Raw genomic sequence first — 15542 nt, 5'->3', positions numbered from 1 at the left:
ATCCTAACTGGCCCCCTAGGATCCTACCCCCTACCTGCCCCCTGACTGCCCCAACCCTTATCCACACCCCCACCCCCAGACAGACCCCTGGGACTCCCACGCCCCATCCAACCACTCCCCACCCCCTGACAGCCCCCCCAGAACTCCCGACCCATCTAAACCCCTCTGCTCCCTGTCCCCTGACTGCTCCGATCCCTCTCCCCACCACTGCCCCCTGACAGCCCCCCCCCGCTCCTTGTCCCCTGACTACCCCTCCTGGGACCCCTGCTCCTAACTGCCCTCCAGAACCCCACCCCCTACCTAAGCCTCCCTGTTCCTTGTCCCCTAACTGCCCCCTCCTGAGACCCCCCACCCTAACTGCCCCCCCCAGGATCCTACCCCCTACCTGTACCCTGACTGCCCAAAACCTTATCCACACCCCCACCCCCAGAAAGCCCCCCCGAATGCCCAACCCCCCCGTCTCTTGACTGCCCCCTCCAGAACCTCCCTGCCCTTTCTCCGACTCCCTGACCCCCTTACTCTGCCGCTCAGACCAGCGTGCCGGGGAGGAGGAGCAGGGGGAGGAGCTCCAGACTGCCAGTGCAAACGGCTGGCTGGTGATCTGCGAATGCAGGGAGGGAGGGAGTGCTCTCAGCTGCAGGGGAGAGGAGGGGGAAGTGGAGGAGGGGCTCTCTCTGGCTGTCGGAGCCCCATGTAAGTGGCAGCATCCGTCCGGCTGCCCTGTCAGCAGCACGTGCTCTGCGGGGGGGGGGGGGGGGGAGTCCGGACATTTACAAATTCCCCCCGGACGCTATTTTTAGCTCTAAAAGCTGGACATGTCCGGGGGAATCCGGACAAATGGTAACCCTAATAAATCCTTCAGGGAAATATTTAAAAAGAAACTGGGGGATGGGAACAATTTTAGCTACAGTGATTTCCATGGTCAATGAAAGACTGCATAAATCCAATAGATACAGTGAGGGTTTGGCTTATATATATTGAGATATACCTATCTCATAGAACTGAAAGGGACCTTGAAAGGTCATTGAGTTGAGTTGAGTCCAGTCCCCTGCCTTCACTAGGGAGACCAATTTCTGCCCCAGATCCCTAAATGGCCCCCTTAAGGATTGAACTCACAACCCTGGGTTTAGTGGGCCAATGCTCAAACCACTTAGCTATCCCTCCCCCCCATAAATTGGCATAAATTAAATGACATGAAACTATCAAACACTGTAAAGCACCAAGACATCAAACCAACTATAAAAAACAGCCTCACGTTAAGAAACATTAGGTTGGTTGCATTTCCTGAGGGCATGGAGACAGACAGGGCTTGAAGTATTCTTACTGTAATAGATTATACAGGTGGATGGCAGGCAAGGCTTGTTTATGTTTCTCTGTTGGTGAGATACATAGCAGGCAGACTGTGCATGTACAGTAGTGGAAATGGTTTCAGAGGACTCTGCTTTGTAGGACTTTCTCTCTCTTTTTACTGTGAGCATTGCTTTATTCTCCCTTCCAGATATCTGGCATGAAATAACAAAACTTCCATTGACCTCAATGGAGCCAGGATTTCACCCTGTTCTAAAAGCAACCAGCACTATATTTATTTGAAATATCAGATATCATAGGTGTCACCCTTTTGTGATTTACCCTTTTTATTTTGTTGTCCAAGCTGAAAGTTGTGACGTTAAAAAGGGAGTTCTGCTCAAAAACTGGCAGAATGATATAGCCCCATTTATGGTTTTTAATCAGAAGACAAGTGTGACAAAGTTCCTCCTCTATCTTGGTGGGTCCTGCGCTTATTGGCAGATTTTCTTGCCTCAGAGATTCACCATGTGGATGGGGGAACAGCCCAGAGACCTTCCCCTCTGGGAGAACCCACAGTCCAGGTCAATTGGGAGGTTTGGGGGGAACCCAGGCCCACCCTCTACTCCGGGTTCCAGCCCAGGGCCCTGTGGACTGCAGCTGTCTATAGTGCCTCCTGTAACAGCTGCATGACAGCTACAACTCCCTGGGCTACTTCCCCATGGCCTCCTCCAAGCACCTTCCTTATTCTCACCACAGGACCTTCCTCCTGGTGTCTGATAACACTTGTGCTCCTCAGTCCTCCAGCAGCACACCCTCACCCTCAGCTCCTTGCGCCTCTTGCTCCCAGCTCCTTACACTCCCACCACAAACTGAACTGAGCTCCTTTTTTAAAACCCAGGTGCCCTGATTATCCTGCCTTAATTGATTCTAGCAGCTTCTTCTTAATTGGCTCCAGGTGTCCTAATTAGCCTGCCTGCCTTAACTGGTTCTAGCAGGTTCCTGATTACTCTAGTGCAGCCCCTGCCCTGGTCACTCAGGGAACAGAAACCCTGTCTGACCTGGGACTAATAGCTCACTCTCCTGTAGCCCTCTGGCCTGGAGGAAGGGAGGTAGGGGGCTGCTCCTCCTCTTTCTCTGCTACCTGCTTGCTGGCTGACTGCTAGACCCACCCACACCCTTGGTTGCTGCTGCTCCAGCTACAGCCCCTTGGGGGGGGGGCTGCTGGCCCACTCCCCAGAGAAGAGGAGGGAGAGACCCCAGCCATTGCTCCTGCTGCTGGGGATGCCACCACCACCTCCACCTGAGAAGGGTCCTTCCTGCTGGCCACCAGACTGCTGCCTGGAGCTGCTGCGTTTGCTGCTGGGGAGCTGCTGGAGCCCTGAGGAGAAGGAGAGGACCATCTGCCAGTGGGGGAGCGCGTAGGAATTCTACAGACGACCGTGGAGGGGGCCCTCCCAGACTGAGTAACTTTTGAACTGTGCTCTTGTGGTGGGGATCTAGACTGTGTTTGTGGGGACACAGAGGGTGTGGTGTGGAGCCTGCCCCCTGGTCCATCTGTGTCCCCCCCCCGATCCCCCCCACCACCATCATCGTTGCCCCCTCCACCACCCCCACCGGCTACTCACCATCTGCCTCGAGCTCCTGCCTCTGGGACTCAGCTGCTCACCTAGGCTTGCCACGCCCTGTTGCCACCATTGGGCCTGATACAGCAGCCAGCCTAACCTGCCTTTCCTTTTTGTTACAAGCGCACGTGGGTGCACGTGCCCCCCCTCCTTTGGACTGACCCTCTCCCCCCTGTAGCAAGCCCCCAGCTTTACCCCTGCTACCTACCCATTTGCCCCTTGCAGCCTTTTGCCCCTCTCCCGTGCCCCAGCCCCTCGCTAGCTCCAGTTTGTTTGCCTGCCCCGCCCTTTCCCTGTGCAGCCTTTCTTTGTTTGACCCGCCCCAGCCTCTGAAGCTAGCCCCATGGTTCCCCTGCCCCATTCCCAGCCTGGTTGTTCCCTTCTCCCTGCGTCCCCTTACCCTGATTGTGCCCATGTCCCCTCCCATGCGCTTGTGCCCCTCCCCATTTTAGTTTGACCCTGTTTCACTGCACCCCCCTATGCTGTTATATCCCCCCTTCCTTGGTGCGACTAGAGGAGCCGGAAACCCTCTCCGAATCGGTGACTGACCCCTAGCCCTTGATAGCCCCCCCATCCAGCCCACCCCCTTTTTTTGTGCCCTCCTCCCCTGCCTGCAGCCTAGCGGGGAGGAGTGGTTGACCTGCTTCCCCCTTCCCTACCCCCCCTCCAGTGTTTGTTCTCCCCCGTCCCCATTATGGCAGGGGACGAGGCGAGTGGGACCCCTCAGGCAGACCCTGCTGCCCCTCCTCCACCCGCCCCACCATCGTCCCCCTTAGCCTCTACCCCAACCGCCGCTGCCGAGCCACCTGCTACCACCCCTGCTGGAACACCGGCAGCGGCGGGTAACAAGGTGACCTCCGCTGCTGCCACGGCCCTCGCCCCCTCTGACTCTGGGGGAATGCCCCCAGCCGGCAGGAAGGGCCAGGGCACAAAGAAGGGTAAAGGCCCCGCTAAAAAAGCCAGACCCTCCATGGCAGGGGCTGCCCCCACTGCCACGGCCCCGCCATTGGCCGCGGCATCCCTCCCCGCTGTTCCCTCCACCAGCTCTGTAGGTGTTCCTCCCCCGGCCCCCAGGGCATATGCCCAGGTAGCGGCAGCCCCCCCGCCTGCCGCTGCATCATCACCTCAATCAACCACCGCCTCTGCTACCATCTATAGTGGCCGGGGCCCCTTCCCCACCTTGACTAGGAAGCACGGCATCCGTTGCCTCCTGGTACCCGCCTCGCCCCACGTGGAAACCTACGTGCGGGCGTTGGCGAGGGTGGTGGGGCCCACGGCCATTGTGGCGGCCTCCAAGATGTACGGAAAGGTAGTCTTCTTCCTAGCATCGGAGGCCGCCGCCCAGGAGGCAGTAGAGAAGGGCCTGGCGGTGGGGGGCGTGTTCGTCCCCCTGGAGCCGCTAGAAGACCTGGGCGCCCGACTGGTCCTGACTTCTGTCCCTCCCTTCCTTCCTAATGCCGCCCTGTTACCTGCCCTCTCTACCCTGGGGAGGCCGATCTCCGTGGTCAGCCCTCTCCCGTTGGGCTGCAAAGACCCCGCCCTCCGTCATGTCCTCTCGTTCCGCCGGCAGGTACAGTTACAACTGCCGCCGGCGGCACGTGACGGTGAGGCTCTCGAGGGGTCCTTCTTGGTCCCCTACCAGGGGGCCCGCTACCGGGTGCATTATTCAACGGGGGAGGCCCGGTGCTACCTCTGCTGGGCGATAGGGCACGTCCGGAGGGACTGCCCCTTGGCCCGGCACGGAGGGGCATCCGGGACCCCCGAGCCCCGGCAGGGTGCCGGCCCCGTCATCGCCGGCGCCCCTGGCTGCCCGGCGCCTGAAGCCGCCCCTCCTCCTTTCCGGCCCAACAACGCTCCGGCTCGGGCCCAAGGGGTATCTCCCCTAGTGTGCCCAGACGAGCGGGAGGGCCCCGCCTCTGCCACCTGCGATCTGGCGGGGCCTGTGGAGGAGGGTGAGGTAGGGATACCGCCGGGCATAGAAAAGGGCATGCCCCAGGGAGAATCCTCCCTCCTACATGTTACCCCACCATTACCTCCCCGAATCCCTAAGCTTTCGTCCTTGCTCCCTGACCCAACACCTGTTAGCCAGCCCCCAGATGATGCCATGGAGGGCTGGTCCTTAGTACAGGGGAAGCGGGGCAAGCGGAAGGCTCGAGCTCCGCTCCTCCCATCTGATGCGGTAGCCCCCCGGAAGACCAGGAAAGGGTGCACCGATGCTGAGCCTTCCGCTTTGCCCCCGGGTGGGTTTTGTCCACCGTTGCCGGCTGGGGAAGACGTGGCAGCATCGAAGGATAGCACTGCCCCTCCTCCGGAGTCCCTTCCTATGGAAGCCCCTGATGGAGCCCCTCTCGCCCCTTTACAATCTAAAGCCCCTGCAAGCACCAAGGCGAGCGTCGCTTCGGGTGCAGGCGGGGAGAGCCCTGGGGTGGTGGAAGGTGATCTCCCTTCCATTTATGAGGAGATCGAGGCCCTGGGTCTGACCCCGGTTACCCAGGGGGAGGACGACCCTCTGCCAGCGGGCCTCGATCTGAGCGACCTCACCTCAGCCCCCCTTTCCCCATGTTCCGTCCCTTTACCCACTGCTTCCGCTCCCGCCTCCGAGGAGCCCCTGGACTCTTCCACCAACACGGCCGCAGATGGCACCCCGCTAGCGGTCGCCGAGCCTCTTGAGGCGACGGCCAGTGCCATGCAACCGGGACCCGAGTCACCAGGGGACTCCCTCATGGCTGAGAGGCAGCCGACCTCCTTCCCGGGTGGGGGCCCCATCGTTGCTTCTCCACCTACGGATGCCGTGGCCTTACCATCTGCCTTGGAGCACGAGCCTGGCATCGCGGAGGGCCCACCTCCCTCCCCGCAAATCCCTGAGCCCATTTGCGGGGTGTTACTACCCCCACCCAGTGGCCTGGCTGCTGGGACCCCCGATTCCAATATCACCCCTTCCCCTGTCCCTATTCCTGATTCCAGCCCTACCCTTGAAACCGACCCTGTCCCTGTCCCCTCCACTTCCCGTGATGCTTTTGCCGCCCCTGGGGCTGTCTCCTTCCTTATCTCAGAGGATGACCCCCAAGGAGCGGCCTTTGTTTTTCCCTGTCCCGACCCACCAGGGGCTGCTAGTTTCCCTCCGCCGCCCCCCAGTGAGCCAGGATCTGAGGCAGGCCACGTGGCGTCGGCCCATCGGACGCCACGTCGAGGGTCTGCCCCCTGTTGCCCGTCTCGGTGGGCCACGGGGCTGTGACAGGGGCCCCACTGGGGGAAAGCCATAGATCAGTAACCCCACCCCCCCCATACGCTGAGAGAGGAGCTACGGGAGTTCCTTGAGGACGTCCGTGGCTCCCGCAACAAGGTACAACTTGCACTCCAGCGATGGGGGGATTTTCATCAGATCCTCCGGGCCGCGAGGGCCCTCATGGGGGAGAGTAAGAGGACCGGGAGGCAGGCCGCTGCGGCCTACCAACGGGTCCGCCTCTTCCGTGACTCCTTAATCGCCCACGGGGTAGGTCACGGATTGTTGCGCGGCCCGACGGAGGCCGTGAGCGTCTCTGCCGGCGAGGATCCCCCCCAGCCCTCCTTATGGCACCGATCATCTTTGCAACATTAAACACCCGGGGCTGTAGGATGGGTCTCCGCAGGAGCCAGGTGCTCTCCTTTCTTCGGGAGGGGGGGTACTCTGTGATTTTCCTGCAGGAGACCCATACGGATCCGGCCGCTGAAGCTAGCTGGCGGCTGGAGTGGGGGGACAGGGTCTATTTTAACCACCTCACAGTTCGTATGGCTGGAGTGGCGACCCTGTTCTCCCCCGACCTACGGCCCGAGGTGCTGGGGGTCGCCGAGGCTGTGCCAGGCCGCCTGCTGCACCTCCGGGTCCGCATGGAGGGGCTTGTGGTTAATCTCGTCAACGTTTACGCCCCGACATTGGGCCCGGAGAGGTTGTGTTTTTATCAGCAGGCGTCCGCCTTCCTCGGCACCTTGGATCCTCGCGAGTGCCTGGTCCTGGGCGGGGACTTTAACGCCACCCTTGAGGAACGGGACCGCTCGGGGACCGAGCAGCACCAGGCCGCTGCAGATGTCCTCCGGGAGATCGTCGAACATCACTCCCTGGTGGACGTCTGGCGCGACCACCACCCGGATGACGTTTCTACATTCACTTTTGTCCGGGTGGAGGTCCATCGGTCGTACCACTCCCGGTTGGACCGCATCTATATGTCACGCTTCCATCTTTCCCGGGCCCACTCCTCCAGCGTCCAGCCGGCCCCTTTTTCAGATCACCATCTAGCCACCGTGACAGTCTCTCTCTGCGCGGAGAGGCCAGGGCCGGCCTATTGGCACTTTAATAATAGCTTGTTGGAGGATGTGGGCTTCGTGGCGTCCTTCCGGGAGTTCTGGCTGGCCTGGCGAGGGCAGCGGCGTGCCTTTCCCTCGGCGCGGCGGTGGTGGGACCTGGGAAAGGTGCGCGCCCGGCTCTTCTGCCGTGACTACACCCGGGGCGCCAGCTGACGGAGGGATGCGGCGATAGGGCAGTTGGAACGGGAGGTCTTAGAGCTGGAGAGGCGTCTGGCTGCCAGCCCCGGTGATCCATCCCTCTGCAGAGCGTGCCGGGAGAAGCGGGAAGAGCTCCGGACCCTCGAGGACCATCGGGCCCGAGGCGCCTTTGTTCGATCCCGCATCCGCCTCCTTCGGGAGATGGATCGCGGCTCCCGCTTCTTCTACGCCCTGGAGAAAAAGAGGGGGGCCAAGAAGCACGTCACCTGCCTTCTAGCAGAGGACGGCACCCCCCTCACGGATCCGGCGGAAATGTGCGGGAGGGCCAGGGCCTTCTACACAGGCCTTTTCTCCCCGGATCCGACTGATCCTAACGCTTGCAGAATGCTCTGGGATGAACTCCCGACGGTCAGCGCGGGTGACCGAGACCGGCTGGAGCTGCCTCTCACTCTGGCCGAGTTCTCAGAAGCCCTCCGCCGCATGCCCACCAATAAATCTCCGGGCATGGACGGGCTGACCGTGGAGTTCTACCGTGTGTTTTGGGACGTCCTCGGCCCGGACCTTGTCACCGTCTGGGCCAAGTCCTTGCAGGGCGGGGTCCTCCCTCTTTCGTGCAGGCGAGCCGTGCTCGCCTTATTGCCGAAGAAGGGGGACCTCCGCGATTTACGGAATTGGCGTCCCATCTCGCTCCTCAGCACGGACTATAAAATCGTAGCGAAGGCCATCTCGCTGCGGCTAGGGTCCGTGCTGGCGGACGTGATCCACCCAGACCAGACCTACACCGTCCCGGGCCGCATCATCTTCGACAACTTGTATCTGGTCCGGGACCTCTTGGAACTCGGGTGTAGGGATGGTCTGTCGTTCGCCCTCCTGTCTCTGGATCAGGAGAAGGCGTTCGACAGGGTGGACCACGGGTATCTCCTGGGCACTCTGCGAGCGTTTGGCTTCGGGCCCCAGTTTGTGGGTTTTCTCCAGGTGCTGTACGCCTCCGCAGAGTGTTTGGTCAGGCTCAACTGGACTCTGACCAAACCGGTCAGCTTCGGGCGAGGAGTACGTCAAGGGTGCCCCCTCTCGGGCCAGCTGTATGCTCTGGCGATCGAGCCCTTCCTCTGTCTCCTCCGTAGGAGGTTGGCAGGGTTGGTGCTGCGGGAGCCGGAGCTGCGGCTGGTCCTGTCGGCGTACGCCGACGACGTGCTCCTTGTGGTCCAGGACCCGGGCGACTTGGTGCGGGTGGAGGCTTGCCAGACCATCTATTCGGCGGCCTCCTCCTCCCGGGTCAACTGGGTCAAGAGCTCTGGCCTGGTGGTAGGGGACGGGTGGCAGGCGAGCTCCCTCCCACCTGCACTTCAGGCCATCCGGTGGAGCGCGGGTCCGCTGCTCTATCTCGGCGTTTACCTTTCTGCCACGCATCCGTCTCCGCCGGAGAACTGGCTAGGTTTAGAAGGCAGGGTGTCGGAGCGGCTCCGGAAATGGACAGGACTGCTCCGGTGTCTCTCCCTTCGAGGGAGAGCACTGGTGCTCAATCAACTAGTCCTGTCCATGCTCTGGTACCGGCTCAACACCCTGGTCCTGGCCCCGGGCTTCCTGACCACCCTCCGGACGTTGATTCTGGAGTTCTTTTGGTCAGGACTGCACTGGGTCTCTGCGGGGGTTCTCCATCTACCCCTGGAGGAGGGAGGGCAGGGCCTGAAGTGTCTGCACGCTCAGGTCCACGTCTTCCGCCTCCAGGCCCTGCAGAGGCTCCTTTATGGTGCAGGTAGTCCGGCATGGAGCGTATTGGCGCACGCCTTCCTGCGCCGCTTCCGAGGGCTCCGATATGACCGGCAGCTCCTTTGTCTCCATCCGAGAGGTCTTCCGCGAGGCCTCTCCGAGCTGCCGGTCTTCTACCAGGACCTCCTCCGGACCTGGAAACTGTTTTCAGTGACCAGGTCCGTGGCGGCCACCGTGGGGACAGATCTCCTCGCGGAGCCCCTGCTACACAACCCCCAGCTTCGTGTGCAGGTGGCGGAGTCCCCCATTGTACGCCAGAGGTTGGTCCTGGCAGAAGTCACCAAAGTCAGAGACCTCCTGGACTACGACCGGGGAGACTGGCTGGATCCCCTGACGCTCGCTCAGCGCATGGGGCTCTCCAGACCTCTTACTCCCCAGCGCGTACTTCAGGAGGTGAGGGCCGCTTTGCCGCCCACTGCTCGGGACTATCTCGACCGGGTCCTGCGAGAGGGCATGCCCCGCCCACCCTCCACTCCGAGCCCTCCAGACTTTTTCATGGGGCCCCTGCCCCGTGGACCCAACCAGCCCCCTCCCCGTCCATTCGCCATGAGCCGGCTGCACCATCTGCAGCCGGTTCTGTTCCGGACCCCGCGCCAAGGAAACATCTATACACGCTCATGCTCCATGTTCTTCATGTCCTCACCCTCGCGTCCCGCCCCGATACGAAGTGGCGGGGACCTTCTGCCACCTCTGGAGGGTGAGGAGCCCCGGTGGGCCAGCCTTTATTCTGCTCTGATCCCGAAGCCCACCGGGGACATCAGTTGGCGGCTCCTTCACGGAGCCGTGAGCACGGGCGTGTACTTGGTGCGGTTTACCCCTATCCCAGACACCTGCCCCTTTTGCGGCGTGAGGGAGACCCTGGCGCATGTTTACCTGGAGTGCGCCAGGCTGCAGCCCCTATTCCGGCTCCTCACGGATATTTTGTTAAGATTTTGGTTGCACTTTTCTCCTCACCTTTTTATTTATGCACTCCGTATCCGTCGCCCCACAAAGTCGCGGGACCTCCTGGTCAACCTCCTTCTGGCCCTAGCGAAACTGGCCATCTATAAAACCAGAGTGAGGAGGTTGGCCGATGGAGTTTCCTTTGACTGTGGGGCATATTTCAGGTCCTCCGTTCTTTCACGTATCCGGGCAGAGTTCCTCTGGGCGGCGTCCACTGGCTCCCTTGACACCTTCGAGGAGCAGTGGGCGCTGTCTGGGGTTCTCTGCTCGGTGTCCCCGTCTGGTTCGCTTCGTTTGACCCTTTGACCTCACTCCTGTCCCTGTTCTTTTATTAGTTGTCCCCCGTAATTTTTTGGTCTCCAGGTCCTGTGGACCCCCCCTTAGGCTGGGGGGAATCCTTTAGCAGTGGGCAGGCTTCGCCCGCCCACTTCCTGGATCCCAATAGGTCTGGTCACTCAGGGAACAGAAAACTACTCATCCAGTGACCAGTATATTTGCCCTCTACCAGACTCCTGTACCCCACTGGTCTGGGTCTGTCACACAAGCTATTAAATGTTTGGATATTTTTATGTATACACATTGGCAAGGAGGGAAAGAAATAAGTTTAATGAACTTTTCCCTATACAGTCGAAGTTACTTATTTGGTTGCGTTTAGTGAAAGGATTTCTTTTCCCTAGTCTTTTTGATTATTTGCTCATTATTTCTGATTGCCCATAGTGCCACTTGCATTCTTTTAATACAGTATATTAACACTTCTTTAGCACCTTTTCCCCAAGGCTCTCAAAGCACTTTACAGACATTAGCTAGCTAATATTCACAATGCGGAGTGATAGGAAAGTGAGGCATAAAGATATTTTTAAGGCCAACATTTTCAAAAAATGGCCTTTGATTGTGGGTGCCCAATTTGAAATCTGCTGGGTTTGATTTTCAGAGGTGCTGAACACTTTCATCTCCAGTTGCAGTTAATGGGAGCTGCGAGTGCTCATCACTTATGAAGAGTCTGAAGCTGCCCAAAATATTTTAGCCAACGTGACTTGTCCAGGGCCACACAGTAAGTGAGTGGCAGAGTCCAGACCTGGGAACAAAACCCTCATCACCTGACTTCATCTCATGCTCTAACTGCTAGACTACATTCGCCATCTTTTACTGCTGAGTTTAAAACTTTGTAATAATCCAGGTAATATACATGTTACACTATATTTCATACCCTACTGTGCATCTCCAGTGGACTTAACTCTGATGGACTTAAGGTCTGGATTTTACAAGTATGCTCTCAGAGAGGGACTCAGAAACTGATATAATGCCTTCATGTGCACCTGTTGATGCTGAGTTTATCCTCACCCTAATAGTGAACAGTTTTCAAAAGAAATGGTGGGTATTTTCCTGTATTTACAGCAGAATTTAGGACTCAGGGAAAAAAACATGACATGTGATTGTCACATTTGAAGATATAAGCAGATTTGAAGGAAAGACTTTTACACCTCACAATGCCCTCTTATCAGCAACATGCATCTGCTGAGAGTATTTTATAAAAAGTGTAATATTTTGAACTGTGTTTTGCAAACAGAGATACTGCAATCTATTTAAGGAAACAAAAATCTTTAATATTAATTCCATTAATGTAAATGCTGTGTTTAAATTAGCTTAATCAGATGACCCTGGCATGTTACATATGGGGGAAACTGTTTCTAGTTATATTAACAGAGAAAATTCGAGTATTAAAACAAACATACTGGAAATATTTTAACAAATAAATATAAAATATTTTACTTGCAAAAAATAGGCCTCAATGAGAAATCTCTCTTACTTCAACTGACTTCTAGATCCTTCAGCTGACTTCTAGACCCTACATTTAAAATGATGCATTTATTAAACTTGTCAAATTAATTATGCTTTATCTATAAAATTAAATAATTGAACTGGAATTCTGACTGTTGTGTGCAAGTATTAAAAGTTATTAACTTTTTAAATGTCAACATTAAAATTTTAAATAATGCTGCATGTGCAATATCATAAATACCAAAATATTCAGAGCTTCAGTTTTAGTCATTTAATTTATATAAAGTGCTTATCAAGTATTTAAATCCATTTACAGTTGAATTCACTGGTGTAAATCAGTGCTCAGATAATACCATTTGACTATCACTCATAACAAATGTTTTACTTTAAGATACTTTCACCTGACTAGATGGAATAGGAGGTTTTATTTCTGCAGATGTTCATGACAAATATTTAATGTTTCAAATACTTTATAAAAGGTGTAGATTTTGTGTTTCTTTTTGCAGTGCATTTTTAAAAACAGACTTATAACTGAAGGTTTGCGTTCACTCAGGAATGCCATGGAAGCGCTTAAGTCACAGACTTAACTCTACGGTCCACCTAAATCCCAGACGCTTTTTCTCTCACCCAGAGAAGTTGGTTCAATAAAAGATATTACATCATCCACCTTGCCTCACAGTTCAGAAGATGAAGATCTGTAGTACTGCCATTACAACAGCCTTCTCCAAAAAAGTGCTTTGCAATTTGTTTAGAAAAAAGAAAATCAAAATGCGGCACTATCTCACCATAGTGCTGCACTAGCATTTTAGAGCTCATTGTCCAGAAACAGTTTGGCTTTAATAAATGCACATTCTGGAGAGAGAGGCTATTCTTTGCAATAAAAGCAAAGTTTGATGCTCTGTCAAGAATTTCTGTCTCTCTTCATGCAGACCTGACAGCGGCTGATGATGTTTTCCAATTCCCCTGCTTTTAAAATCTGTGGTAAAGGCTTCCTAAAAGAAAGAGAATAACACATGTACTTTTCTTTTTAAAATAGGAGTGAGGTGATGGGAGTTTTCTATATTTGCACTCTTGTCTCTGTCCCCACCACCCCAGCTCTCACATAGCTCTTAGCCAGCCTCACAAGGGCTCCCTACACTAAGCACTGATTTTGAGCCAGAGTAAGTGAGGTAAAGTACCACAATCCCATCACTGTTATCTAGACTGTTAGGGTCTAATCCAAAGACCAAGTCTTTATATTGGGTTTTGGATCAAAGCTTTAGATTCCCCTATTTTTAAAAATCTGTTCTCATCTCCTTAAGCAAGAGGTGAAAGGTGATGTCAATGTAACCCACACATCTCCTGGGTGTGGTGTTCTGTCCCATCTAGTGGCACCGAGACCACTTAGAGAGAGAGAGAGATAAAATGAGTCTGCTCTACAGCCTTAGCTAACAGCCAGTTGGCTTTTAGCGCATGTGGTAGAGACTCATGCACTAAGCTCCAGAAGACCCAGATTTGATCCCGACCGACGACGACCGGGGTCTGTCAGCGTTACATCAACATTGCAACTGACAAGACTGGGGCATGACCATTAGCTGCCTTGAAGAACGAAATGTGTGTTAGTATACAGTGAGCATATGCTGACAGTGCAGCCCTCAAGAGCATAGGGATATGTACAGCAACACACAATGCATATGCGTAGGGTTGCCCCTGAATGTGTACAAGATGACTACAAGGCATAAAGTACACGCCAAGAAAAGATGGAGGGATTATAAAGGACATATTCTTGAAACATCAGTGCTGTTTATGGTTGTAGGAAGAAATATAAAAAGCTTTCTGGGATATATGAACTTGGAAAATACTCACTTTTCCCCATATCGAAATTTAGCACGAAGGGGCCAAATTCTGCACTAATATACACCTTGGAAATCCCACTGAAATTGCCGGGATTGTATAGGGTGGAAATCAGTATAGAATCAGGATCGAGAAGTTCCAGTGCGCTTTGGCTTACTTGCTGCTCTCTAGAAAATTCACCATTGACATAAACAAAGGAAACTGCTGAAGATAATGGAATTGCACCTGCTTGTATTAGTGGTGAATATTTCCCTGTGTATTTAAAAGAGTTGTTTTGGGAAGGCTGAGATTTAAAGAAATTAAAGCTTTGATCCTCTGTTAGGCCCCTTTGTGCTGTTCCAACACTACAAAATGTCCCTAAAGCCAACTTAGCCACCCTCGCAAGAATGACTCTCAGGATGTTCAGATAATGTACAGCTAACTTAATGGCTCCTATGCTACCCCTGGACCTGCAGCAACGGTGGCTGGTGTGGACCAACGCAACGGGTCATAGCTGAGTCACTGGGAAAGCAAAGCTTACCTGAACATTCTTCTTGGATCTAGTGAAGCCAGCCAGAAGCTGTAGGAATTTGTGTAGTAGTTGCATGTCCCTCTACCATGACATTCTATGAATGGAATGGCACGGAATTCTTCCAAGCAGGATCCAGGTGATGCCAATGCTTGGCCAGAGGCTTCTGAACCGGCACTTGTGTACTGTAACCACAAAACTATCTTTAATGAACATCTGCTAAACACCTTTTACTGAACAGAATGCAAGAAATATCTTTCTAAAAAGCACTGTGTGAAGTACCATTCTAGCAAAGTACTATTGTGCAGCCGAGCTAAAACAACAATCAGCACAGATTAATTTTACTGAATGATGGATTATATTTTGGGATGGTATTATTTTGACATTAATACAATTTACTACCTTGTAATGAAGTCCAGTACAGAAGCTTTAGGACAATTCAAAGGACTTTGTGGTATTTCTCTAATCCCTGCAAAGGTGTTTTTCTCTATCAGGTGAGAGGTCATGAGAACCAGGCCCAGGACAAAGATAGAAATTCCCTGGAAGAGGTTTGGCATCTGCTTAGTTAAGGACCATAGTAACCTGATTTCAAATGAGCCATTTCTCCAATTTTAATCTGTGCATTGTTTTCCCTTGCACTGATTGCTTCTCTCTTCATAGAAAGCGGAGAAGGAACTTTTCTTATCTGCAGTGGGAAATGTGCTGGTAGAAATGCCCATAAAATGACCCTTTACAGTAGAACACTTTGGATGGAAACCTCTTGTAGTTGATAAAAATCTGCATGTTTAAAATCAGCACACGGTCGTAACCACACCCTAGAAACAAGCTATCTTTCTTTCCTTTCTTCTCGGAGCAGCTTTACATTACTTAGGGTACGTCTTCACTTACATCCGGGTCCGGATGTAAGCAATCGGTTTTCTGAGTTCGATTTATCGCGTCTGGTTAAGACGCGATAAATCGATCCCGGATCGATCCCGGAAGTGCCCCGGATCGATCCCGGAAGTGCTCGCCTTCGACGCTGGTACTCCAGCTCGGCGAGCGGAGTACGCAGCATCGACGGGGGAGCCTTCCTGCCGCGTCTGGACCGCGGTAACTTCGGACTAAGGTACTTCGAATTCAGCTACGTTATTAACGTAGCTGAATTTGCGTACCTTAGTCCGAAGTGGGGGGGTTAGTGTAGACCAGCCCTTAGGGACAAATCCTGGGAAGACAGCAAACCCCACTCTCCATGTAAAAGGTTGTTGCTCCACGTGAAAAGGTTGTGGGGCAGGAGGATGGAATTTTTAGTCTCGTTCAGTCATCCACAGTTGCTAATGTAGAGT

General features: G+C 54.4%; 1 protein-coding gene across 1 annotated transcript in view; it reads right to left on the bottom strand.

Annotated features, from left to right (window-relative positions):
* Window positions 1-12780: 12780 nt before the first annotated feature.
* Window positions 12781-15542, bottom strand: part of LOC135884121 (collagen alpha-3(IV) chain-like) — a 107992-nt gene continuing 105230 nt past the window's right edge. The window contains exons 43-44 of the mRNA XM_065411413.1: window positions 14233-14405; window positions 12781-12871 (exon numbers count right to left, since the gene is read on the bottom strand). Coding sequence (XP_065267485.1) covers window positions 12781-12871; window positions 14233-14405 — 264 coding nt within the window. The remainder of the gene's footprint in view (window positions 12872-14232; window positions 14406-15542) is intronic.

This window comes from Emys orbicularis, chromosome 9 (assembly GCF_028017835.1).
Source record: "Emys orbicularis isolate rEmyOrb1 chromosome 9, rEmyOrb1.hap1, whole genome shotgun sequence".
Lineage (NCBI taxonomy): Eukaryota > Metazoa > Chordata > Testudines > Emydidae > Emys > Emys orbicularis.
This window is presented reverse-complemented; position numbering and strand designations above follow the sequence as displayed.